The sequence below is a fragment of the Bemisia tabaci genome, chromosome 9 (assembly GCF_918797505.1).
Source record: "Bemisia tabaci chromosome 9, PGI_BMITA_v3".
Classification (NCBI taxonomy): Eukaryota; Metazoa; Arthropoda; class Insecta; order Hemiptera; family Aleyrodidae; genus Bemisia; species Bemisia tabaci.
This window is the reverse complement of record NC_092801.1, coordinates 10403367-10428283: the sequence shown is the minus strand read 5'-3', so window position 1 is coordinate 10428283 and position 24917 is coordinate 10403367. Positions and strand designations below refer to the sequence as shown.

General features: G+C 40.1%; 1 protein-coding gene across 2 annotated transcripts in view; it reads left to right on the top strand.

Annotated features, from left to right (window-relative positions):
- LOC109036712 (lateral signaling target protein 2 homolog) overlaps nt 1-24917 on the top strand; it is a 99807-nt gene that overhangs the window by 55244 nt on the left and 19646 nt on the right. For both annotated transcript variants that reach the window (XM_019051067.2, XM_019051068.2), the window contains exons 2-3: nt 4546-4692; nt 20499-20630. In XM_019051067.2, coding sequence (XP_018906612.2) covers nt 4546-4692; nt 20499-20630 — 279 coding nt within the window. The remainder of the gene's footprint in view (nt 1-4545; nt 4693-20498; nt 20631-24917) is intronic.

Below are 24917 nucleotides of genomic sequence, written 5' to 3'. Positions count from 1 at the left end.
CTGAGACATGCTGCTACTGCCGTGCTAAGGAAGAACGCCGTATGAACTTTTGAGAGTTGCCAAATCGCCTTGGATAAAACATGTATTTTTAAGAAAGGTTATGCGTATTTTTCCTGGAAATTTCAAACACTTTAGACAACTTTGCAAACAAAATATTGTCTGAAAAATTGAAGAAAAACATTCCCAATGGAGATGTTGCAGTTGTGAGGAATTTGCGATTTGACAATTGATTCTTACGTAAAAGTTCGCGAGAAGCACGATAGTGCCACTGGCTTTCTCTTAAAGCAGCTCCCCAAAACACAAAAAAAGCTCTCAGTCAAAGTTGAGGCTGTAATGGAGGGCATATCCCACGCTACCCTGAGAGTCCACCTCTATACCAAGCTGTTACCAAATTTAACTGGGCAATTTAATTTTTTACACGGAAACGGTTTTGCGGATTTTTGTGCAAATCTCAGTGAATTTTCTCCATAGTATGTGCGAAGCAAATTCCTCAAAATGTTCCATATAATCCGCACAAATGTTCTCTCGTAAAAAATTAAATTGCCCAGTTAAATTTGGCAATAGTTGATGTGGCTTGGTTGCTTTTTGCTAAACGCGGTCCATCTAGGCGTCAACTCTGGTCACGACCTAAATCATCTAGGCACCAATGAAGAATGTTCAGGAGTAATTTGCACATTGCTCCTGTCGGATTTGAGCACTGATTACAATACTACATGTTTTAGATTTAAACTGCCCGAGGTTTCTCTAAAGTGTACATTTACTGCGTGGTTCTAGTTCGCCGCTCTAGAGGTTTGTCGGTCTTTTACGATTTCATTTTCTCTCTCAATGTGCATAGGAAATGGAGTGGTTTTCCCTCGCCCGCAAACTGTGTGATCTCAGTTGAAACAAAGAAAGTGTGTCCTAATCGATGTGTGTTGTCGGCCTGCTCCGTTACACATAACCTTAAACGGGGGGGGGGGGGGGGGTGTCGCTCCGACGCCGCCGCGTTTCTCCGTCCGGGGATCCTACGGGCTGATTATTTACATTGATAGACGAAGCAATAGACAAAGACGGAGAGTTCGGATATTGCACTGAATTTGTAAGAGCGGTCCAGAAGTACTGAAAAAGTACGGACATTCCGCAAGAAGATCCGGCATTGTTTTCTGCATACCACGCGTTTTTTTTTTCAATAAAACCTGGAAAGTATGCAATGCCCTGCGCGTTGACTCCTAGAGTATTATTTGCCTACAAGATTACGATGGACCAGTCACACTGGAAAAAACAAACACATTGGATCTAGAGTCCAGACTCTTAAAAACATTGACAAGAAAAAATACTCTTGATTCAATCGGAGTTTTGCTTAAATCAAAACGAAATCCGCTTAAATTAAGAGGCTTGGTTCTTGATTCAAGCTAGATTTTGATTGAATCAATATTACTTTTTCTTGTCGATGTTTTTTAGAGTCTGGACGCAAGATCCAATGTGGTTTTTTTCCAGTGCAGTTACTGTTCAAGCAACCAATGAAATTTCGTGGCTGCGTCATTTTTGTCGCATTTCAAGCTAGAATTTCAAATTTTCGAAATTTCTCTAATGTGCCCGCGAGATCTCGATTTGCGATCAGTTACTCTTCAGGCCACCAATGAAATTTTGTCGCAACCCGAGCAAGAATTTCAAATTTTCAAAAATTTTCCAATTTCGTCAAATAGAGGTACCTACTGAAAAAGTACAGAATGTCTTGGGAACGTAATGAAAAATTACTGTAAAATCACTGATTATTGGTCCACGGAAAAAATTGAATTGCTGATTCAACAATTCAATTGCAAAAAAAGTGACTGCAATATTTCAACGTAGATTTTACAACAAAAAAATGCTACTCTAACTACTATTGTAAGCTAATTTAACCACGGGGGTGGTCAAAGTACTCTGGGAAAAAAAACACATTAGATCTAGAGTCCAGACTCTTAAAAACATCGACAAGAAAAAGTACTCTTAATTCAATCAGAATCTAGCTTAAATCAAGAACCAAGCCTCTTAATTTAAGCGGATCTCGTTTTGATTCAAGCAAAAATCCGATTGAATCAAGAGTATTTTTTCTTGTCAATGTTTTCACGAGTCTGGACTCGAGATCCAATGTGTTTTTTTTTTTTTACAGTGTAGCATTTTTTTGGTGTAAAATCTACGTTGAAATATTGCAATCACTTTTTTTAGCAATTGAATTGTCAAATCAGCAATTTAATTTTTTCCGTGCATCCCGAACCGCCTAAACACGATTCAGTGTCACGCGCAGCTGACGTCATCACGCGGTGATGGAGTAGGCGGGATGTTGGGAGGGGGGGGGGGGTCATATCAGAAAGTTCCCTCATTCTCGCAATCCTGCCCGTCAAAACGTCTCCGGTCGGTCGTGAGCGAGCGAAAAAAAAATCACCGGAAAAAAAAGCGCAGGCTCGGGTCACCCGGGAGCGTCTAAATTTACGGCCCCCCGAGTGGGGGTGGCAAGGGGGGGGGGGGGTTTGCGACCGTGGTCCGCGCGCAGTCATTCTCATGACTAATTACACTTTCTCTTTCGTTCGTTCGTGTGTCTCCGTCCGCGGATCACTTTTACTCTCGCTGACGACCGACGACGACGCGGTCCGGGCGTCGCGACGCCCAGCGTTGCCGCTCCGCCGCGGATATGTGGATTTTTATAGGTGCCAAATTGGGTTTTTTTGGGTGGGATTGGCAACCTCGCATCGCGGCTCATGATGCGCGCGCTCTCCGAATCGGTTGGCTTGCCAGGTCGCACTCGGGGCGATTTTTTTTTGCGATTTTGTATTCATAACCTGAAATCGTACCTCTACCATAACCCAATTATTCACTAATAGCTCAAGGTTGCAGGATTTTTAACAAATCAAACACCGAAATTACAGAAAGAAAGGAGAAAAAGAAAACCGGAATAGAAACGAAAAATTCGTGCTGCCGTTTCAAGTTTGTGGTAATCGTATCTGAATCTGAAAAGCTAAAATTTTAGCATATACACATTATACAGGATGTCTGCAAGTCCGAAATTTCCGGAAAGTCCAGAAATAGTACTGAATTTTTAAGGACGGTCTGGAAGTACTAAAAAAGTGCGGAAATTCCACAAGAAAGTCCGGATTTTTTTTTCATTTTTTCGTCATTTTTGTCGCAATTTGAGCGAGAAATTCAAATATTTGAAATTTTTTGAATTTCGTCGAATGAAGGTACTGAAAAAGAACTGAAATTTTTTGACAAGGAGATACTGAATTTCTTGGGAGCGTACTGAAAAAGTACTGTAAAAGTACTGTAAAAGTACTGATTTTTGGCCAGCCTGTTTTGATTGACATCCTGAATAACGGAACCAAGCCACATCAGGTATTGGCAAAATTAACTAGGCAATTCTAATTTTTTCAGGAGAATGTCTGTGCGGACTCCTTCGGAAATTTTGAAGAATTTACTTCGTAAAATGCAGAAAATTCATTGACATTTGCAATAAAATTCACATAACCCTGTTTTTATGAAAAAAAAATGGAAATAGCCCAAATTCTCCTTGTGAAAATGCCATTTTAAGGGAAAATTTGGCAACATTGAATTATAGTTAGGTTTTTTCGTGAAGGAAATGACCAATTGATGGCCATACTCTATATAAATAGGTACTCTAGTTCTTACCATATACAGGGCGATCCAGGGTTAAATGGCCAGACTGCAGGAACCTAAACACCCCCTAACTCCCGCTTTTAATGAAGATTTCGATTTTTTTAAAGATTATTATGAATTCGGGGCATAAAAGTACAGCGGAATACCAATTTTCATGAAATTTGGTTCACAACCGTTGCCAAAATTCAAGAAAAACTATTTACTCTACGAAAATTTGGAGGGGCCGTAGCTCCAACTGGGGTCACTTTCGGAAAAAACATACAACATGAAAGTCTTATTTTGACCCACAGAACACGCTCCTGCAGTCTGGCCGTTTAACTCTGGATCACCCTGTATTAATCAGGAGTCGAGTTACCGCCAAACTTTTTTTGAATCCGTGTATGGACTGCGACATCCACGTATTTTCTCATCCATCGAACTTCCAATCCACTTAACATCAGGTTGCCGGCCAGGTTGGCCTAGTGGTCAGCGCGTCTGACTCTAGGTCAATAGGTCCCGGGTTCGAATCCCGGTGGTGGCGTCTAATTTTCACGGAATTGACGAGTAGATCTGCTGAGACAGATTCTCCTCGGCCCTAATCCCTGAAAATTAGAAAAGCCTGGAGCATGGAGCCTGATGTCTACGGACACTAAACATTGTCTAAAGTTGGCTGGAGGTGCAATAGACACGACGCCATTAAACCAGCAGAAAAAAAGAGAAAAAAAACATCAGGTTGGGTTCATTTCGATGGAAATCAGCTTTTTTTCTGAGCCGCACACCGTTAGACCGGAGGATGATTTCCTCAACTTGGTCGATTTCCCGCGAGTTTCCGGTGATCGGGCGTGTTTTTATTTCTCTCCCTCTCTCTCTTTTCCTTCTTTCTCGTGGTCTGCGGACAAGGTCTAACGAGGGTTGGGCGTTGGTTTTTTGTTGCAGAAGGACGACACTTCCTTGCTGGCGCAGTTCTTCTACGCGGACGAGGCGCTCAACTTCGTGGCGGCCGCCTTGGACAGCTTCGACGGGCGCGAGGATCCCGACCGCTGCACCGTCCTCGTCAACCACCTCCGTCAGTGCCAGGATAAGGTAAGGCCCCGGAGAACCCTTCTCGTCCTCTTCATTTCGAAAGGAAGCCTCAAGTATCTTCAGGCCCGCCACATCCCATCTCGGGCCCTGGTACCTATTTTCTGGCCCGGGCCCCTAGCACAGGGGGGGGGGGGGGGGGTCCGGGGGGCCCCTCCCGGGAAATTTTTGAAATTTTAAATCTACTTGGAAGCATTATGAAACTCTTACGATGGAGATTTTCCATCAATTTCTGCAGAATAATTACGCCTTTTTGTTTACTTTCAGCACCAAAAACTTTCGAATTGTTGCATTCAAAACATCTATAAATTTTTTCTTGAGGGGGCAGATGATAATTTTCAATTCTATGGGGAGCCGGGCCCCCTGGACTCCCCTTTCGTACGTCTATGGCAAGGGAGTGAAGCCGTTGAAGTCGAGGATGCCTCTTCTCTGAGAAAGGAGCCTCGTAGCATCCGACAACGGAAGAAAATGAAACACAGTTTAACCGCGTTTAACACAGAGGGAGCCAAGCCACATCAGCTATTGCAAAATTTAACTGAGCAATTTTTTTCTTCAGGAGAGAACGTTCGTGCGGATTCCTTTCAAAATTGTAAGGGATTTCCTTTGCACTGTGGAGAAAATGTATTGAAACTGGCACAAAAATCCGCACAACCGTTTTTCTGTAAAAATTCAAATTTCCCAATTAAATTTGGCAGTAGCTGATATGGCTTGGTTGTTTACTGTTTAACGCGGTCCACATAGTCCAAAAATACGGCTTCCACGGCCGAAGTTTTTTTTTTCAGTGTATGGGAAGAGTATAGACACTGGGTTTCATCGAGCTCTCAGGATCCAGAAAAATGGCGGCCATCGACTCCAGGTGAGCTCGGGTGAGAAAGGGCTGTTGCCAACCTTTGACGTTCATCACCTGTAACCAATCTTGCTATAGTAGAAGTGTCAGTTAAAAAGACGTTTTCAAATGAAATACACTGAATTGGATTCCAAACTGAATAAATACTCCTACCTTCATGATTTCAGTAATTTTTTTGGTAATATAGGCAAATGAAACGTCATCATCTGCATTTGGGAATGGTCCGCCTTTTTTTTTTGGATCTTAAGAGCTCCATATAACTGAGCCATTAAGACTGAACGCGGTGTTTTCATTTACAACTCTACATTAAAAGAGATGAATATCCTCGACGAAGGTTTTTTCCCATCGTCCAGACATTCTGGAGAGGGGGGCTGCTGATACTATTTTCAATTCTAGGGGGGCAAATCCCTCTGGACCCCTCTTCATACGCCCATGGTCAGATATTTTTGTTACTTTTCTTTCAGAAAAATGAAACATAATCGGATATTTTTAAACGTTACAATCGAGGCATATCGACGGTGAAAGTCGGCAATCACATAACTCGTTTGCGGTGTCTGAAAATCTCCGCCTCTACGTCATTCTTCTGAAGGAGAACAACTTGACATTATTTCTTGAAGTTTTTGCAGAATTTTCTTTGCATTGATAAGAAAAATCATGACAGTTTTAAAGAATTTCCGTTGAGTAGTTTTCCCTTTAAAAAATAAAGTATGTCAGGAAGTCTGCGACGTCGCAAACCGAGTTATGTGATTACCGACTTACACCGTCGATATGTATCTCAACTTTAACAACGATATGTACGGTGAAACTGACCACAATATTTTCCCTTGTGCTCTCGCTCGAGCAAAAACCTGTTAAGATCCTCAAATGGTATCGGCAATAAAATACCACAGTCCCAGGGAGGGTATTTAGAAACCGCGACTCAGTTCATCGGAGCCGTTACTGATTCGCGCCAATATTTCTACTCGCTCTCACAACATTCCTATTTATTTCTAGCTCCTTCTCGCGCAATGAGCCGCAAACGCTCGCCTTTTATGTCCAAGTTTACCGCGGAAACGTTCCTCCTGCACTTTTTTTAAGCATTAATCCGAGCGGTGGCGCGGCATGAATTGCGATGTATCGATTGTTATACCATTTAAAACTATAGAAATCGATCGATGAACAGGGTGTTCGCTACAAACACCTTAACGATCGATCCTTTAGCATAGGTTTAAATGGCATAACAATCGATACATCTCAATTCAATGCGCGCAATGAGTCGTAAACGCTCGCCTTTTATGTCCAAGTTTACCACGGAAACGTTCCTCCAGCACTTTTTTTAAGCATTAATCCGAGCGGTGGCGCGGCATGAATTGCGATGTATCGATTGCTATACCATTTAAAACTATGGAATTGATCGATAAATAGGGCGTTCGCAACGAACACCTTAACAATCGATCCTTTACCATAGGTTTAAATGGCGTAACAATGGACCACTAGACAAGGTACGAATTTCAGCACTCTGATATATGATCCGTAACCAAAATTTCACGTAGAGCACGATGCGCACAACGAAAATTATCGAAATCAACTCCTCACAACGATATTTAATGATTCTTGATGCGTGAATTCAAACCACCCGCTCATGAAAACTCAATGCTCTACGTGATTCACATCGCGCGCTAAACGTTATCATGACAGTCTCTGCGCGATGTAAAAATCTGGCAACCTCAATCTTGACGCTTTGGCTCAGCTATAGCAAATTGCCTATAGTTCGATCAACACATGGTGGGAAATGAATATTGCTCGATTAAGAAACTTGCTGAGACCGTTGTCGTGCGCGATTTGACTCGCGTAGAGCTTTGAGTTTCTTGGGAGCGGGCAGTTCAAATTCCTCGTAACCAATGTGAAATGAAAAGGTTAATATCTTCGTTAGGAGTTGGTTTCAGTAATTTTCGTTGCGCGAATCGTGTTCTACGTGAAATTTTGGTTAAGAAACATGTACCGGAATGCTTAAATTCGTACCTTGTCTAGTGATCCATCGATACATCACAATTCAATGCGCGCAATGAGCCGCAAACGCTCGCCTTTTATGTCCAACTTTACCACGGAAACGTTCCTCCTGCACTTTTTTTAAGCATTAATCCGAGCGGTGGCGTGGCGATGTATCGATGTTATACCATTTAAAACCATGGAAATTGATCGATAAACGGGATGTTCGCAACGAACACCTTAATAATCGATTCTTTACCGTAGGTTTAAATGGCATCACAATCGATACATCGCAATTCACGCCACGCCAATGAACCGAGCTAACAATCCGCGAAACGTCTCAGAATAAGAATCTCAACCTAAGGATGAACATGGTTACATCATGGTCGCGTGAGATAGAATCGTTGTTAACCGGGATAATAATCTTTGCCTGTCGATAAGTGCATCCTGGTCAATTATTGATCCTTGTGACGTCACTCTGAAGAATCTATCTTTCTTGATCGATGAGCAACGTGAACTTTATTTTTAAGAGGATTGAACATGCACTTTTTGTCAATAGGCCGATTTGGCAACCTCGCAAGCGGATTTCAACTCAACGTGTATTTTTTTTTTTTTTTTTTTTTTTTTTTTTTTTTTTTTTTTTTTTTTTTTTTTTTTTTTTTTTTTTACTCTGGAAATGTGCTCACTTCATTCCCATAACTTATGTTTCATAAATATTTTTGCTCTACTATTCCCGTAACACCTGTATAATTCTTCACTGAAAAAAAAACTCCGGCCGTGGGAGCCGCAATTACGGGCTATTTAGAGATATCGTCCGTTCCGGGCTCAAAAGCCGAAAATTCCGGCTGCTGGAGGTGTAGCTGTGATTGCTCCGGGTTCAGAGGCCGAAGCTATGGCTCCAGCAGCCGGAATTTTCGGCCTTTGAGCTCGGAACGGACGGTATGTCTATATAGCCTGTGATTGCGGCTCCCACGGCCAGAGTTTTTTTTTCAGTGTTGCCTTGATATCCCAAAATTTAATATCCTGGTTTCTTTTACCCACAAAATTGACGCATCCATTTTCTTGACACCTCAAACTTCTAAATAAATTAAAACTCATTCCTCAGTCCTTATAGCCTAGCTAGGCTCTCAGAGGCTCTGGTTACTAAATGCCCTGGAGCTTAGTAAATCTGATACTATCACAATCCAGAAAAACCTTTCAAATTTTTTAAATAAAAAAATAATTGACAAAAGAAGAAGCATCTATACAAAAAAAACTGGAATTTAATAGATAAGACCGGCACGAGTGGAATTTTTTTTCAGATCTTAGTAGCCCCACTCTCCACCCGGTATGGTTTTGAAGTAGATTTTCAGCAAGCATCTCAGTATTTTAATAAATGTAATCCCGCCCAGCGATCCGTGGTTCTTAACTTTCATTTTTCCGTCAACTACAATGAAATAGCTTCATTGCCAAAATTCTAGAACTTGCGCTAAATTCTCATCATTAGATCAGTAATTTTTCTAGTTTTCTCCAGAGTTTTCCCATGGAGCTCCCTCCAGTTGCGCCATGACGTCATCTTGTAAGGAATTCGTTGAGTCAGATAAATGTGATATGACTGAATAGATCTGCAGGAAGTTCCTTAGTTGCTGGTATCAGTGACACAGGCCTAAGAATGCCCCTGCTATCGCAGTTTTTATTTACGCTTCGGCTTGTATTTTCACAAGAATTATTTTTCTCGCGTTTGTGCAATCGATTGAGCTATCCTTCGGATAACTGACGATTATGTTCTGTAATGCTGCTCGGATTTCTCAAAAGTCGTGCTGTGGTCGTATCCCAAACGAAGGCGCGAAATTTGATGGAGAATTTGCAGGTGTCTGAAATTTGATGAATTTCGTGTTCAAGTTAAAGCAACTGAGTGGACTGAGCACGAATATGTTTATGTTATGTGTTTTTATATATGTTTGGTTTTGAAATTGAACTTTTAATAGACGAGTTACGACGAAATTATCTATTTTTCTTAAATACATCGTCACCTTCCAGCCAAAGTATCACAGACGTCATGCGACGTTTCAAAATTTCCGCCGCCATTTTGTTTTTTTACAGAGAAATTGTTGGTTGAATCTGTTCAAAAATTTCACTGAATTCAATCGGCAGCACAAAGAAAATTCAGTGAAATTTTCAGACAGCCTCGTTTCATTTCCCAAATTCTGTGGCAACCGTGCATTTCCAGTAGTATAATTTGAAATTATCCTGGTAAAGAAGGAATTTACGAATTTGGAAACTTCGCCAGAAGGTAAAGAATCGATCTGTGTTCGTCGCGAACCTGCAGATAATCCATCTTTTTCAATCCTTTTAAATCGCAGATCCATCGATTCATTACAAATCACGACATGCATTGGCGAGGCATGAATCAGCAATTATCGATATCGCCCAATTTGAAGCTATGATAAAAAATCGGTTGGCGAGGTATAACTTGATAATCGATTCTTTTCCGTAGTTTTAAACGGCAGAACAATCGATTCATTGCAAATCACGGCTGCGATGGCGAGGCATGAATCATCAAATATAGATATTTTCCCATTTGAAGCTATGATAAAAAATCGGTTGGCGAGGTATACCCGGCTAATCGATCCTTTTCCGTAGGTTTAAATGGCAGCTCAATCGATTTATCACAAGCTAGGAAGAGGCGATGCCCGAGGCGCTCTACTTATCCTGCCGCGCAAAGGAAGAACACCGTATGGGCCTTCAGACGTTTCCAGGTTTCTTTCGATAAAGAACGAATTTACCAGGAAAATGGAGATGTTGCATGTGTGAGGAATTTTCGATTTGACTGCTGATTCTTATGTAAAAGTTCGAGAGAAACACGATGGTGCCACTGGTTTACTCTGAAATCAACTCCCAAGCTCAAAAAAAGCTCTCAAGTTGTGGCCAAAATGGAGGGGATATCCCACACTATCCTGAGAGTCAACCTCTACATCAAGACAAACTCTCCATGCAAAGATAGGGAACAAATACATCAGCAGGGTTGCCGTGTTTTCAGTTTTGGAGTCCCCAAATAAAGTGGCAGCCCTGTCAATGCATTTGCTCCCTATCTTTGCATGGAGAGTTTGTCTTGATGTAGAGCTGGACTCTCAGGATAGCGTGGGATATCCCCTCCATTTTGGCCTCTACTTGAGAGCTTTTTTTGAGCTTGGGAGTTGATTTCAGAGAAAACCAGTGGCACTATCGTGTTTCTCGCGAACTTTTACATTAGAATAAAAGTCAAATCGCAAATTCCTCACCATGCAACATCTCCATTATCTGAGAGTTTCAAAGAAAAATATACATAACTGTCCTCAAAAATTAATATTTTATCGTAGAAGATTCGGCAACGGCTGAAGGTTCATACGGCGTTTTTTCTTAGCACGGCAGTATTCTTTTCGGTCGAGAAAAATGCTATCACAGAGAAGAGGACGGACGTGATAGTGGTCAAATTGACGTCATTCCCATCCACGCCCTCTTCCCATTTTCCTTTTCTCGACCGCGTGAATGTTCGTTTATCGATACTTCTCCATTTAAACCTACGGCAAAGAATCGATTATTCAAGTGTTAATTGCGAACACTGTTTATCGATCCTTTCCCGTAGGTTTAAATGGCATAACGATCGATATATTGCAAAGGACGCCACGGCATGCGCCACTGAAGACGGAGAGAAAATAACTTGCTCTAATGTCTCTTTTTTAATTTTAAATTTGGATGAGATTAAACATAAGCACGCATTTCTCCGATACGGACACGCCATCTGTCATTTAACAATTATCACGTCGACGGTCTGACCGTCACCTTAATAGCTTAAGAGACAAGGTTAGAGGGGTGGCGGTTTTAGTACAATCTGAACGCACCGGGAAAAATGTCAAGAATCTGCTGAGAGTTGTGGGATTCTAGATTTTTCCGCTTCTAATAACGAATAAAGTTTAGCACATACACAAGTGAAACATTCGATTCAATTCATCAGATATGCCGGTTTGTGAAATTGAACGAATGTGGCACTGGAAAAAAAACACATTGGATCTAGAGTGCAGACTCTTAAAAACATCGACAAGAAAAAATACTCTTGATTCAATCGGATTTTTGCTTAAATCAAATGGAAATCCGCTCAAATTAAGAGGCTTGGTTCTTGATTCAAGCAAAAATCCGATTGAATCAAGAGTATTTTTTCATGTCGATGTTTTTAAGAGTCTGAACTCTAGATCCAATGTGTTTTTTTTCCCCCCAGTGCGATGTATTTTTCGCAAAAAATTCGGAAAATATCAGAAAATTCCAAAGGAAAATGCCAGTAGACACTCAGTCTGAACCTTCCAGAAAATTTCCTTCGGAATTCTTTCCTGTGCATGTATAAACTGCTGGGCAAAATACGCGTAACTTTCTTCGAAAATGAACTCTTTGTCAGGGAACATTCGGCAGGATTCGAAGGTTGATACTTATGGCGTTTCATCCTAAAACAGCCGTGCCAAGTAAGAACGCCGTGTGAGTTTTCAGCCGTTGCCATGTTCTCGTCAATAAAAACTAAATTTACTGCGCTGGAAAAAAAAAACACATTGGATCTAGAGTCTAGACTCTTGAAAGCATTGACAAGAAAAAATTCTCTTGATTCAATCAGATTTAAGCTTAAATCAAGAACCAAGCCCGTTCAAATTAAGAGGCTGGGTTCTTGATTTAAGCTTAAATCTGATTGTATCAAGAGTATTTTTTCTTGTCGATGCTTTTAAGAGTCTTGACTCTAGATCCAATGTGTTTTTTTTTTTTTTTTTCTAGTGTGGCAAATTATGAATATTTTTCCCCAAGTTTTTCAGAGAATTTTGTCCGTAATGTAAACTAAAATTTCTTAAAATTCAAGGGAAAATGGTTGTCTGTAGATATACCTGTTTTATCCGGAGAAATTTGGCAACTCTCGAGTGCTCATACGGCGTTCTTCCTGAGGACGGCAGTGTAGGTCAGACGACCTGGTGCGGTGCTCCGTGCTCGGGGCGAAAAGTTTAAAAGCTCGAATACTAATTCCTGTGAGCCTTGCATCTCGTTCGGGCTGAAAGTAAAGCCGCACAGTGGATCGAGTCAGTGAGAGAGGTCGGACAAAATTCTAAAACTTTAAAGGTTTATAACTCCGTTTGTACAAAACGTTGAGGTTCTCAAAGTGGATTCACTCGTTTCCTCGTGAAATTGTCTTCAAGTAGGATTGCCGCAGTCGGAGATTATTGGAAAAACTGGGAAAAGTCAGGGAAAATCTGGAAATGTCAGGGAAAATGACGAATACGTCAGGGAAAAATTGTTAAGTCGGCAGGGTGTCTACAAGTCCGAAAATAGCACTGATTTTATAAGGGCGGTCCAGAAGTACTGAAAAAGTGCGGAAATTCCGTTAAAAGGTCCGGGATTTTTTTCAATTTTTTGTCATTTTTGTCGCAATTTCTAATTATTGAAATTTTTCGAATATCGTCAAATGGAGGTACTGAAAAAGTGCAAAATTTTTCTGTTGGAGGAGATACTGAATTTCTTGAGAATGTACTGAAAAAGTCCTGTAAATGTACTTATTTTTAACCAGCCTGTTTAGTAGTCGCCTTTTTTTGCTTTATCGAATGGGTTTGACGTTTCGAACAACAAATTTTGCCTTAAAACTATTTCTAACCATGTCTTTTTAACAATCTGGCATTTGTTCAATTGTCAGGGAATTTTAACCAAAACGTGTCAGAGAAATTAAAGAAATGTCAGGAAATTAACCTGTCTAAACTCTGTGACAACCTTATTTTAGAAACACGTATTAATATTTAAAGTGTGATAAAGTACCCATCTAAATTTGCAGTTTTAGTCAAAAATTTCATGTCCGACCTTTCTGATCGACTCGATCCACTGTGAGCCGTCCCGGCAAGTAGATAACTGTAAAATGGACGTATCATGCTAAAAAGAACTATGTGCGTTGAGTTTGCGTGCAACATAGTTGCTTTTAGCATAAATCCGTCAAAATGTAAAACGCGGTGTCATTAGCTCGACGCGACGGCCTTCGCGACTGCGATTAGTGAACCGTGGCACAATGGAACGAGTCAACGCGAGAAGTCGGACAAAATCGGGAAATTTTAAAAGCTCATAACCTCGTTCATACACAACTTTTAGGGTTTAAAAGTGGCTCCATTGTTTTCCTCGTGAAATACTCTTTCAGAGGCACCTCTTGAAATTTAAAATGTGACGAATTAAGCATCAAAATGGACCACTAGACAAGGTACGAATTTCAGCACTCTGATATATGATCCGTAACCAAAATTTCACGTAGAGCACGATGCGCACAACGAAAATTATCGAAATCAACTCCTCACAACGATATTTAATGATTCTTGATGCGTGAATTCAAACCACCCGCTCATGAAAACTCAATGCTCTACGTGATTCACATCGCGCGCTAAACGTTATCATGACAGTCTCTGCGCGATGTAAAAATCTGGCAACCTCAATCTTGACGCTTTGGCTCAGCTATAGCAAATTACTTATAGTTTGAAAAACACATGGTGGGAAATGAACATTGCTCGATTGAGAAGCTTGCTGAAACCGTTGTAGTGCGCGATTTGACTCGCGTAGAGCTTTGAGTTTCTTGTGAGCGGGCAGTTCAAATTCCTCGTAACCAATGTGAAATAAAAACGTAAATATCTTCACTAGGAGTTGGTTTCAGTAATTTTCGTTGCTCGAGTCGTGTTTTACGTGAAATTCTGGTTAAGAAACATGTATCAGAATGCTTAAATTCGTGCCTTGTCTAGTGGTCCATTTGAAGTTTTAGTAAAAAAAGTTGATCTCTCCTGTTGATTCGATCCACTGTGCGAGGATTGTCGAAAGAGCCAGCTCCATTCATCTCGAGCGAATGTAAGTTATTCTGCTGTGGGAGAAAAAACGCCGTAAGACCCCTCAGACGTTGCCAAATCGTCTGTGGTAAGCTACGGATTTCCTGGGGAACGTGCGGATATTTATCTTCCAATTTTACCATGAATTTTATTCGCAATTTGATCTAAAATCTCTGAAAATTTCAGGAGGAAATATTCAAAACTATACTTTAAAATACACATTTTATCTGGGGAAACTTGGCAACTTGCGAATTTTCATACGGCGTTTTTCCTTAGCACGCTTGTACTCTAACCGAGTCGGGATGCTATTCAACGTCGCTCGTGGATTGGAACAATTGAATTGGTCGGTGTTCAAACTTGATTTACCTCACTGGAAAAAAAAAAAAAAAAAAAAAAAAAAAAAAAAAAAAAAAAAAAAAAAAAAAAAAAAAAAAAAAAAAAAAACACATTGGATCTAGAGTCCAGACTCTTGAAAACATTGACAAGAAAAAATACTCTTAATTCAATCGGATTTTTGCTTGAATCAAAACGAAATCCGCTTAAATTAAGAGGCTTGGTTCTTGATTTGAGCTAGATTCTGATCGAATCAAGAGTACTTTTTCTTGTCGATGTTTTTAAGAGTCTGGACTCTAGATCCAATGTGTTTTTTTTTTTTTTTTTCCAGTGATGAAAAATCGAGGAATAGCTATTCTGCCGTGCTAAGGAAAAACGCCGTATGAGACTTTAGACGCTGCCAGATTACCTTTAACAAACGCCGAATGGGCCTGTTGCAAACTTTTGCTAGAGCAAAAATAAGAGTTGTTTCTTGTAGATAATGCCTCAAAAATCACGATGAGCGCATCGGCAAAGTCTGAAATGCACTCATAACTTCACAATCTGCGTAAGAAATTTGCGTTTTTTTAAGCTTCCCGCTTCAAAAACGATACTACGGCATAGGTGAACATTTTGTTAGAGGAGTCGCTCCATCGTCGGCAATATTCATCATGGCCGACGCTTGCACGCAGTTCCGCGCGTAATTCAAGGAGAGTTCAAGGTCAATCAATTCGGGCGTGGAAAATATGAACGTTAACACACCGATTGTCATCTTGTCTAATCCAGTTCAGGTGTTATCTCGTCCCATCAAACGTGTTTTGGCGGATTGGCGTCGGCTATGATGATTATTGCCGACGATGGAGCGACTCCTCTAACAAAATGTTCACCTATGCCGTAGTATCGTTTTTGAAGCGGGAAGCTCAAAAAACCGCAAATTTCTTACGCAGATTGTGAAGTTATGAGTGCATTTCAGAGTTTGCCGATGCGCTCATCGTGATTTTTGAGGCATTATCTGTAAGAAACAACTCTTAGTTTTGCTCTAGCAAAAGTTTGCAACAGGCCCATTCACTGGGAAAATTTTGAATATTTTTCCTCAAAAATTTCAGACGATTTTGTTCGGAATTTGATCCAAAACATCTGAAAATGTCAAGGAAAAATATGAATAACTTTCCTCAAAGACTGGAGCAAAAAGTCAAGAATGATGACAAGCAGTCCTACGGCACTCCTACAGTATTGTAGGCGCTATTATGTGTTTCAAGCCAACTGCCCGTCTGCACTACGTTTAACGCAATGCGAGAAGTATTCATGCCGTCTTGCAGGCGCCAATATGGGCTTGACCCTGACCGAACTGTTTGGCGCAATGCGTGAAGTATTCCCAAAGTCTTGCAGGCACCAATATGGGCTTGACCCCGACCGAACCGTTTGGCGCAATGCGTGAAGTATTCCTGAAGTCTTGCAGGCGCTTATACACGTTTAACGCCGGCCGCACTGTGTTCGGCGCGATTATTCGAACCCGCGTTAGAATAATCGCGGCGTCGAAAAAAGGAGCTTCAAAGGCCTACGTTGCGTTGCGTTTTGACGCCGTATGAGCATTCCAACGTTGCCTCGTCACTCCCGATGAAATATTTTTTCCGAGAAAAGTTGTGAACGTTCTTTATACCCAGTTACTCACGACCATTTTTCAATCTTGTTTCGTTCGGACCTGTTTCATCCGGGAAAATTTGGCAACTCTCGAATGTTCATACGGCGTTTTTCCTTAGCACGGCAGTATTAGAGTCTACGCCAAATAATTTACGTACTTTTAGAGTGCGGCAGAAGATCAGATGACTTTCGTTAAACATTGACAGTAAGCACAAAAATCGAGATGGTGGATCTGTGTGACACTCTAAAAGTGCGTTAACTCAAAGTCAAACTCCGTCAAAGGAGATTTGGCAATGCTTGGAGGCTCATACGGCGTTCTACCTGCTTACTGCCACGCTAAGGAAAAACGCCGTAGGAACCTTCAGACGTTGCCAAATTTCCTCTGATAAAATAGGAATTTATTGAGGAAATCATAAATATTTTGCTTCCAATTTTGCAGAACATTTTGTTCGCAATTTAATCGAAAATATCTGAAAATTTCAAGGAAAAATTAACATGAATTTCGTCAAAAATACCTGTTTTATCCGGGGAAATTTGGCAACTCTCGAATGTTCATACGGCGTTCTTCCTTAGCACGGCAGCATTATTTCGTTGACTTGACCGCGCCGCCCGATGCGTCGATTGCGTCGCAGCTGTTCGCTGAAACGGTGCAGGTTCGAAAAATCATGGAAACTAATTGACACGGCCAGAAATTTCGCGAGTGAAAAGGCGACGGAAAGAGGGGGAATGTGACGTCAATGTAGGATCTTTGCATAAATACGCGAATGTAAATCGGATAAACAATCAACAAGATTATCTTTTGTTTATTTTAATCGCTTGTTTATTCGAGCGTTTAATTCGGGCCCTTCCAGGTATTTTTAGGGTGTTCAATTATTGTGTTTTTTCGTGCCGAGAAAATGTCCAGGGTGTCTACAAGTCCGGAATTTCCGGAAAGTTCGGAAATAGCTCTGATTTTTTAAGTGTGGTACGGAAGTGTTGAAAAAGTTCGGAAATTCCGCAAGAAGGTCTGGAATTTTTCTCGTTTTTCCGTCATTATAGCCGCAATTTGACAGAGAAATTCAAATTTTTGTAACATTTCGAATTTCGTCAATTGGAGGTACTGAAAAAGTACCGAAGTTTCCCGCTAAGGAGGTACTGAATTTCATGGGAATGTACTGAAAAAGTACTGTAAAAGTACCGATTTTTGGTCAGCCTGTTTTACTAGACAAGACACCCTGTTTTGGTTTAAAGAGCTTTTGTGCAGTTCTCAATTCTTTCTGGCCTCGAAAGTAAGAGGCCGTCGTGTCAGGCAGTAAAATAGCGCGCCAATTCATGCCAGAAAATGCGCAAATTGCCCACCGATAATATTGACCTAGGCAAAGAGCATCTCGGTGTTAATGGTGTTAATCGTGTTCGCACTTAACTGCTGTTAAAGCTCAGCCACTTCCACTGTATACAAAAAGTTGTTAAACTTCCTTGCTCAGGAGAAGTAAAAGATTACCTATATTTTGGTCAAGCAATTTCCGCTTTATTCCGTATTCTCTTGCGTTTGAGGTGATCCAACGGTCATTATTTTGTTTCAAGGCCCCCTTACGTAACTCGTAAGTTATGTGCACTCCGATCAACGATGGCAATTTTGCAAGTTGGCAAACATGTTTTTCCTCCATTTGAAACCTTTTAAAATATCGATTATAGGCGAGGCTAAAGAATCGATTGTTTTACATACATATGAATGAAGGAAAATCAGTGTTGCCAACTTTCAATAATTGTCACTGCCAATGAGTAAAGTATTTTCAAGTCTCAGGAGTGATTCAGAAACCTTTAGTTTCGAAATTTAAGGGGCGACATAAGGATGTTGTAATTTTTGTCCTGTTAATTTTTTTTTTATATATACATATTTTTACTTTTTTTTAAATTTTTAATTTCTTATGTGTCAGGATCAGGAACTATCAATTTCTAAGTAGATGTCCTCAAGAAAGTGTGGGAATAGTGTGTTTTGGGGAAAAGTAATTGAAAAATAATACTAGTATCGTTAGAAAGCTATTAAAGTTGTAACCTCTCCCATATTCATGCTAAGAAATATGAGAATTCATCAACGCTGAGACCGTTATAACACGAAATGTCATGTCAGTTACGCACTTGTAACCGACAGAAAAAATAATGTCCTGTCGGTTACATAACTTACATGACATTCTGTGGTTTCAAGGTCTCAGCAGTGACGATTTCTCATATTTTTTTATTTTTTTGTTTTTTGCATGAACCTATGCAGGATTACAAACACTGACAATTTCCAAATGTAATTGTATTCTTTTTCAATTAATTTTTGTAAGTCTTTGAAAAGGTCAAAAACCAGTTGGTGACAGTGATATGCTGTCTATCGTAGAATCATCACTTTTTCTCCTTAAATCAGTGTCAGTCAATTTAGATTTTTCAAGTTTTGTCGAAATTTATGATCATTCAATAATTAAATAATACCTAATCCCTAAAATTTTCAGTACAATTTCCATCGATCGTTCTCGAAATGTTTTGCTACATTTATGGACACTTCGGTCAATGGCCGCATAATAGAACCATTTTAACGACTTTTCTGATCATCCTCAAAATTCTAGTTAATCTCATGTGCCGCATTTACATCCAATATAGATGGCTAAACTTTAAGACACTTATTCAAATTACAGCGTTTCAAAATCTCCGTTCATGTTTTATTTTTCCAAGGAAAACCGACGAATCTTATGCCTTGAATTGCGTAGGGATTAATCATGGTTGGTTGAAGGAAACCACATTACCTCATATTTCAAGAAATAATATCGACTGTTTTTCTTCTTAAAAATACAATTAGACTATTTCCAACGTCGCATTTTGAGTTAAGTGTTCTCAGAGTTGAGACAGTGACACCTTGATTTGCAACGTTGCAAGTTTCCTCCAACAGTTATTAATTCGTCAAGAAGAAATTAATTGAATTGTAAATTTTAAGGTTTCGCCTCGCCAAGTTAAGAGTAGGTATTCTTTTTTAAAAAGTTAAATGAATAAAAAAAATTTCGTGTGCTCACTTTCACCAGAACTTATTTCATTAGGACGCGTTTTCGAGCTATGGCTATTCCATCCGCAGCCGGCTGCGAACATCTGAGGAGTGAACCGCACCTGCGAAACGCGTCCCAATAAAATAAATCCTCGTGCGCCAATGAGAACGCGGAATTTTTTAATTCATTTTATTCATTTGACTTGTAACTTGACCCCGGCTGTAAAATTTTTCACTCTCTCAAAAATTATGTTTGAACTATGCTAAGGAAAAGCGCCGTATGAACCTTCATGCGTTGCCAAATTTCCTTTGATAAAACACGAATTTCCTGTAAAACTCAAGAATATTTTTCAGCTAATTTTTCGGATGATTTTGCTCGCAATTTCAACTAAAGTTCCTGAAAATTTCAAGGAAAAATCTTCGTAAATTTCCTCAATATTTATCATTTTATCGAAGGAAATTTGGCAACTCTCGAATGTTCTCACGGCTTTTTTCCTTAGCACGGCGGTATGGAAATCAATTTTTTGAATACCTTTTTTGTAAATATGATTTAGGTGGAAAATTTACAATACTGGAATCATCATGCGTGTTTTTCTAGCTCTGTCCTCATCACGTGTGTTTTATCAAGGAAACTGATGATTTGTTTGTGTTTGGTATTTTTCATCTAATTTTTCCGATAATTTTGCTCGCAATTTCAACTAAAGTTCCTGAAAATTTCAAGGAAAAATCTTCGTAAATTTCCTCAATATTAATCATTTTATCGAAGGAAATTTGGCAACTCTCGGATGCTCACACGGCGTTTTTCCTTAGCACGGCGGTATAGAAATCAATTTTTTGAATACTTTTTTTGCAAATATGATTTAGGTGGAAAATTTACAATACTGGAATCATCATGCACGGAGAAAAATTAATTGTTGTTTTAGCATTAAAAATGTTAAAAAAATGTGCGACAAGTATAAATGCTGATTCAAAAATGCTGTAAAAATGTGTAATTTCAAAAATGCTACGCTAACTACGTCCACGGTTATGTGAACAAATTCAATGTTGAGTTAGCATTTATTTATTTATTTGTAAAATCAGCATGTGATACTTGTTGCACATTTTTTTAACAGTATAAATGCTAAATCTACTTTCAATTTTTTTTCCGTGTGCGTGTTTTTCTAGCGTGTGTTTTATCAAGGAAGCTGATGATTTGCTCGTGTTTCAGGTCCTGACGATTTGCAATAAAATTATGGATGAGCTCATTCCGAATGAGAGGGCCGATCGTGACTTTCGAGCCAAGTTCCCGGATGACGTCATGCAGGACAATCTGGCGGGTCAGCTGTGGTTTGGAGCAGAGGTACTTACATTTTTAAGGGAAAAAATTCGCCAGTCTCAATGCTGCCGTGATAGCGAGGAGAGCAGTAAATGTCAAATTTTTGAAATCGCGTTTCCATCAAAATTTGTCTCAACTCTTTTAGATGAAATCACTGACATGGTTTAAACAGCAAAGTTCATCTTAATCGTATCAAAACGAGACATATGAGAAAGCCGCAAGTGCGCCAAAAATGACGTAGGTTCAGGCAAGACAGCAGTAAGTGACATCAGGGTGTCTACAAGTCCGGATATAGTACTGATTTTTTAAGGGCGGTGCGGAAGTACTGAAAAAGTGCGGAATTTCGCGAGGAGGTCCGGAATTTTTGTCATTTTTGTTGCAATTTTGAGCGAGAAATTCAAATTTTTGAAAATTTTCGAATTTCGTCATTTGGAGGTGCGGAAAAATTACTGAATTTCTCTGTTGAGGAGGTACTGAATTTCTTGGGAATGGACTGGAAAAGTACTTTGAAAGCACTGATTTTTAGTCAGCCTGTTTTAGTAGACACCCTGGACATTATTCCTCCAGAGAGCCAATGAAAACAGTGCTTTCAAGTAAAGTGTCGCCCTCCTCTGTCAATTTCTAACTTGTTTGTTGTGTGCCCAAAACGCAACCACGAAAGCATACAGAAGATAGCACTTACGGCTGTCTTGTCGAACACTAGCCTAACCTGAAAATGAATATTATTATATACTAGCCGCTGTGGCTCGCTTCGCTCGCCTCGCGTCTAGCCGGGGGCTCCGCCCCCTGGACCCCCGGTCACTCGCTTCGCGAGTGACTTACGGCTCGCAAGCGAGCCGTATTCCGTGCCGTAAATGCAAAAAGATGATAAAGTAATGTAATCCAATAAGAACTCTTCTGAATACATGAATACGAGAGGCATTCCTTCCTAAATTAGTTTACCTGTTTTCAGTTCCGTAATGATCTTCCTTGTAAATTTTCAAAAGAAAAACGAAATTACGCGAAATTGCCAAGAAGCATTATGGATAGTTTTCCTGTAAGGGATTTTTCTTCGGGGGGGGGGGGGGGGGGGGGGGCATTAACTGTGAGTTAAATAAGGCGAAGTCCCTCCGGAATATGACAATGTAAGCCCTGCGCACTTGGTATTGGCCAGGAGGAGTAGCTCACTGGCGTCCTCCAGGACTCCAGCCAACACCACGCCAAAGCTACAGACTTAAACAATCATACGTCGGGTGGCGCCAGTAGTAGAGAAATTTAGGACTTAAGAAAAGAGCAAATTTCGAATGTTACATGAAAAAAAGCATCTCATGCATTTGGCCATCATATAAATGGATGTATTTTCAAATGAATTTCGCGCAAAAGTATGAACGAACGGGGTACAAAACGTATTACCTTATAAAAGAAGGATTTTCGGTTACTCGGCACTGACCGGCAAAATACATGTAAATTTGGAGTTACTCCTTCTAGTCGTTAGCTACTCACTCAAGGAACATTCTGCGTAAAAAATTCGAGTGAATTGTTTGAATGTGTAAATTATTAGACTCATTAATTAGTATACGCACTAAAAAGAGACAAACTTCATGCACAGGACGCAACAATCTCGCACATTTGCACCCAGAAAATATGAGTAGAAATTGTGTAGAACGTTTCTGGCGAAAACAGGTGTACAATAGCCTCGCACTGGGTTGGACACTAAAAAACCGAGGATATTCCGTAAAAAAAGAAAGGAAAGAAAGTATGAGTAGAAATTGCTAAATATCCATTCATCGACTGGCGCGGCCGCAAAAGAACGTATCTCGCGAATACAGAGGCAAAATAGTATCACTCAATATCGGACACTCACAAATCGGAACTGTTCCGTGAAAAAAGAAAGAAAAATTGAGCAGATATTGTTAAGTACCCATTGATCAACTAACATAACCGTAAAAGAACGTATCCGACGAAAGCAGATGAGCGATGGGCAACCTCTCAAAAAGTCGCGAGATTTCGAAATCTAATCAGTGTTGCTCTCGAGATGCAGGATGCAGCTAAGTTGGCAGCGTACACGAATAGACTGATTTTCGGAGCAACTCAGAGGAAGCAATTCAGTCCTGAAAACATTTTGTTTCCTGTTTTTTCCCACGGTTTTCCTTTGCTCTTCGATAAAGGTAGCTGATGTAGGGGTAACGGGAGGGACAAACATAATTCTGCATTGGTAAGGAAGAACACCGTATGAGTCTTCAGACGTTGCCAAATTTCCCCTGGAAAACCGCTAAATTTCAGGAAAATTTTTGAAAATTTTGGATACTTTTGTTTTTAATTTGATCTAAAACGTCTGAATATTTCATGGGGAAAATATTCATAATTTTCCTCAAAAATAAACATTTTATCAAAGAAAATTTGGCAACTCCCGAATGTTCATATGTCGTTCTTCCTTAGCACGGCAGAATTGCAAACACTACGCTTTAAAAAAGAGACCATTTTCGGTTTTCTTCAAAGTATTCGGACATACCTCCAATAAAAATACAATGAGAGGATTAGCGCGAGGTTTGGATGTCGCTCCCTGGTCGGAAAATCATGTTTTGACTCGTCTGCCGACAAAATCTCGTCAAAGCGTTCAAGAACAGCTGGGCCTGGACAGTCAGGAGACCAGGCGGCAGCAATAGATCTCAATTCGTCATCCTTTTTTCCCTTCCTGCTCGGCCTAGTGGAGCTCCAAAAAAATTGATGAAATTTCTCTCATCGGGTTCGATTTCAACTTTCTCAGTAAATTTACGCTCTGCTAAAAAAGTATATTACAATGAACTAAATTTCGTCGTGATATGTTGATAAGTAACGGAAATATCGTTCAGCAAGTTATAAATGCAGCAGTTGTGGTATCGATCTTAGTGTACCGTAGAATCATGTATTTTCATTAGTTTGACCACCATTCTGCTCAAAATTTCACCGCGAATCGAAAAATATACACTGTAAAAACAATTTCCGAATGATAGAAAAAATTGCATTTTTATTGTCTTTAAATTTTGAGGGTCAGATTTTGTTTGGCATATGAGACAATAGGGCTGCGATCCCGTAGCGAGCAGTCTCGGGCTCGAGGGTTGTTAGACAAAAGGACGGGAAAACCCATGTCATCGCACCGCTTCGACAGTTTTATGGAACCACGTATCTGGGGCGGCTTCCTTTTATTCAGACAGAGCAGTGCTGAGACTGAGTCCGAGTTTGACCTTCGGCGTTGGGTGAAGGCTGTGTAGTAGTAATATGGAGAGGGGTCTATTTGCATCTCTCAGCGGTTTACACAGATATGGCTGAAAAATTGGAAATTCTCATAGTTTTGCGAGCATCTAGGAGCTAGAAGCTTTCAATCGACCCAAAAATCGTAAAAATCGCCCCGGTAGATCTCTCAAAATAGGCGTTACAACAGGAACATAACCAATTCCCGGGAACTTAAGGCCGGAGGGGGGTGGATTTTGCTTTAAGAGCGTCTCAGGAAGAAGAGTCTGAAAAATTTGGAAGTCTGACAATTTTGCGAGCATCTAGAAGCTAGGAGCTTGCGGTCGACCCAAAAATCGTAAAAATCGCCCCGGTAGATCTCTCAAATTAGGCGTTACAACGGAAACATACCGCAACTCTCGGAAACTTAAGGTCGGAGGGGGGTGGATTTGGCTTTAAAAGCGTCTTAAGCGAAAGAGGCTGAAAAATTTGGAAGTCTGAAAATTTTGCGGACATCGGGACGTCAAGGGCTTTAACCAGAGTCAAGCATCGTCGAAATCGGTCCGGTAGAACTCCAGAAATAAGCGTTACAGTGAAACCCCCAACGATTTTATTTATATAGATTATATATATTATATATATATATATTATATATTATATATAATATATATTATATATATTATATATTATTAATATTATATGAATGATATGTCTAGCAAGCGGGAAACCGGGAGGACCGGCAAGTGTCAGGGATTTTTTTTTTTTTTTTGGTGTCAGGAAAATCAGGGTAGACGTCTGGGAATCCGCAAAAATTCGGCATGTCAGGGAATTTTATTTTGCAAGCGATTTTCGTGTCAGTCGAACGTCAGGGAAATCGAAAAACTCGGATTTTTCGGAAAATTTTTCGCGAATTTTATTCTTGCAGAGATTTCTACCAAAATGTCTGCCAGAATTTCTTTTAAAAACGAATGTTGAATGTATTTTTGTCTGCTGATGTCGTTTAAATCTTAAAAACGAGACGAAAATATCTCGCACAAATTCAGGCTTCTTATATTTTACGCTATTTATTATATTATATCCAGAAAACATGAACAAATTCTTCCTTACAACTATTCAGTTCAA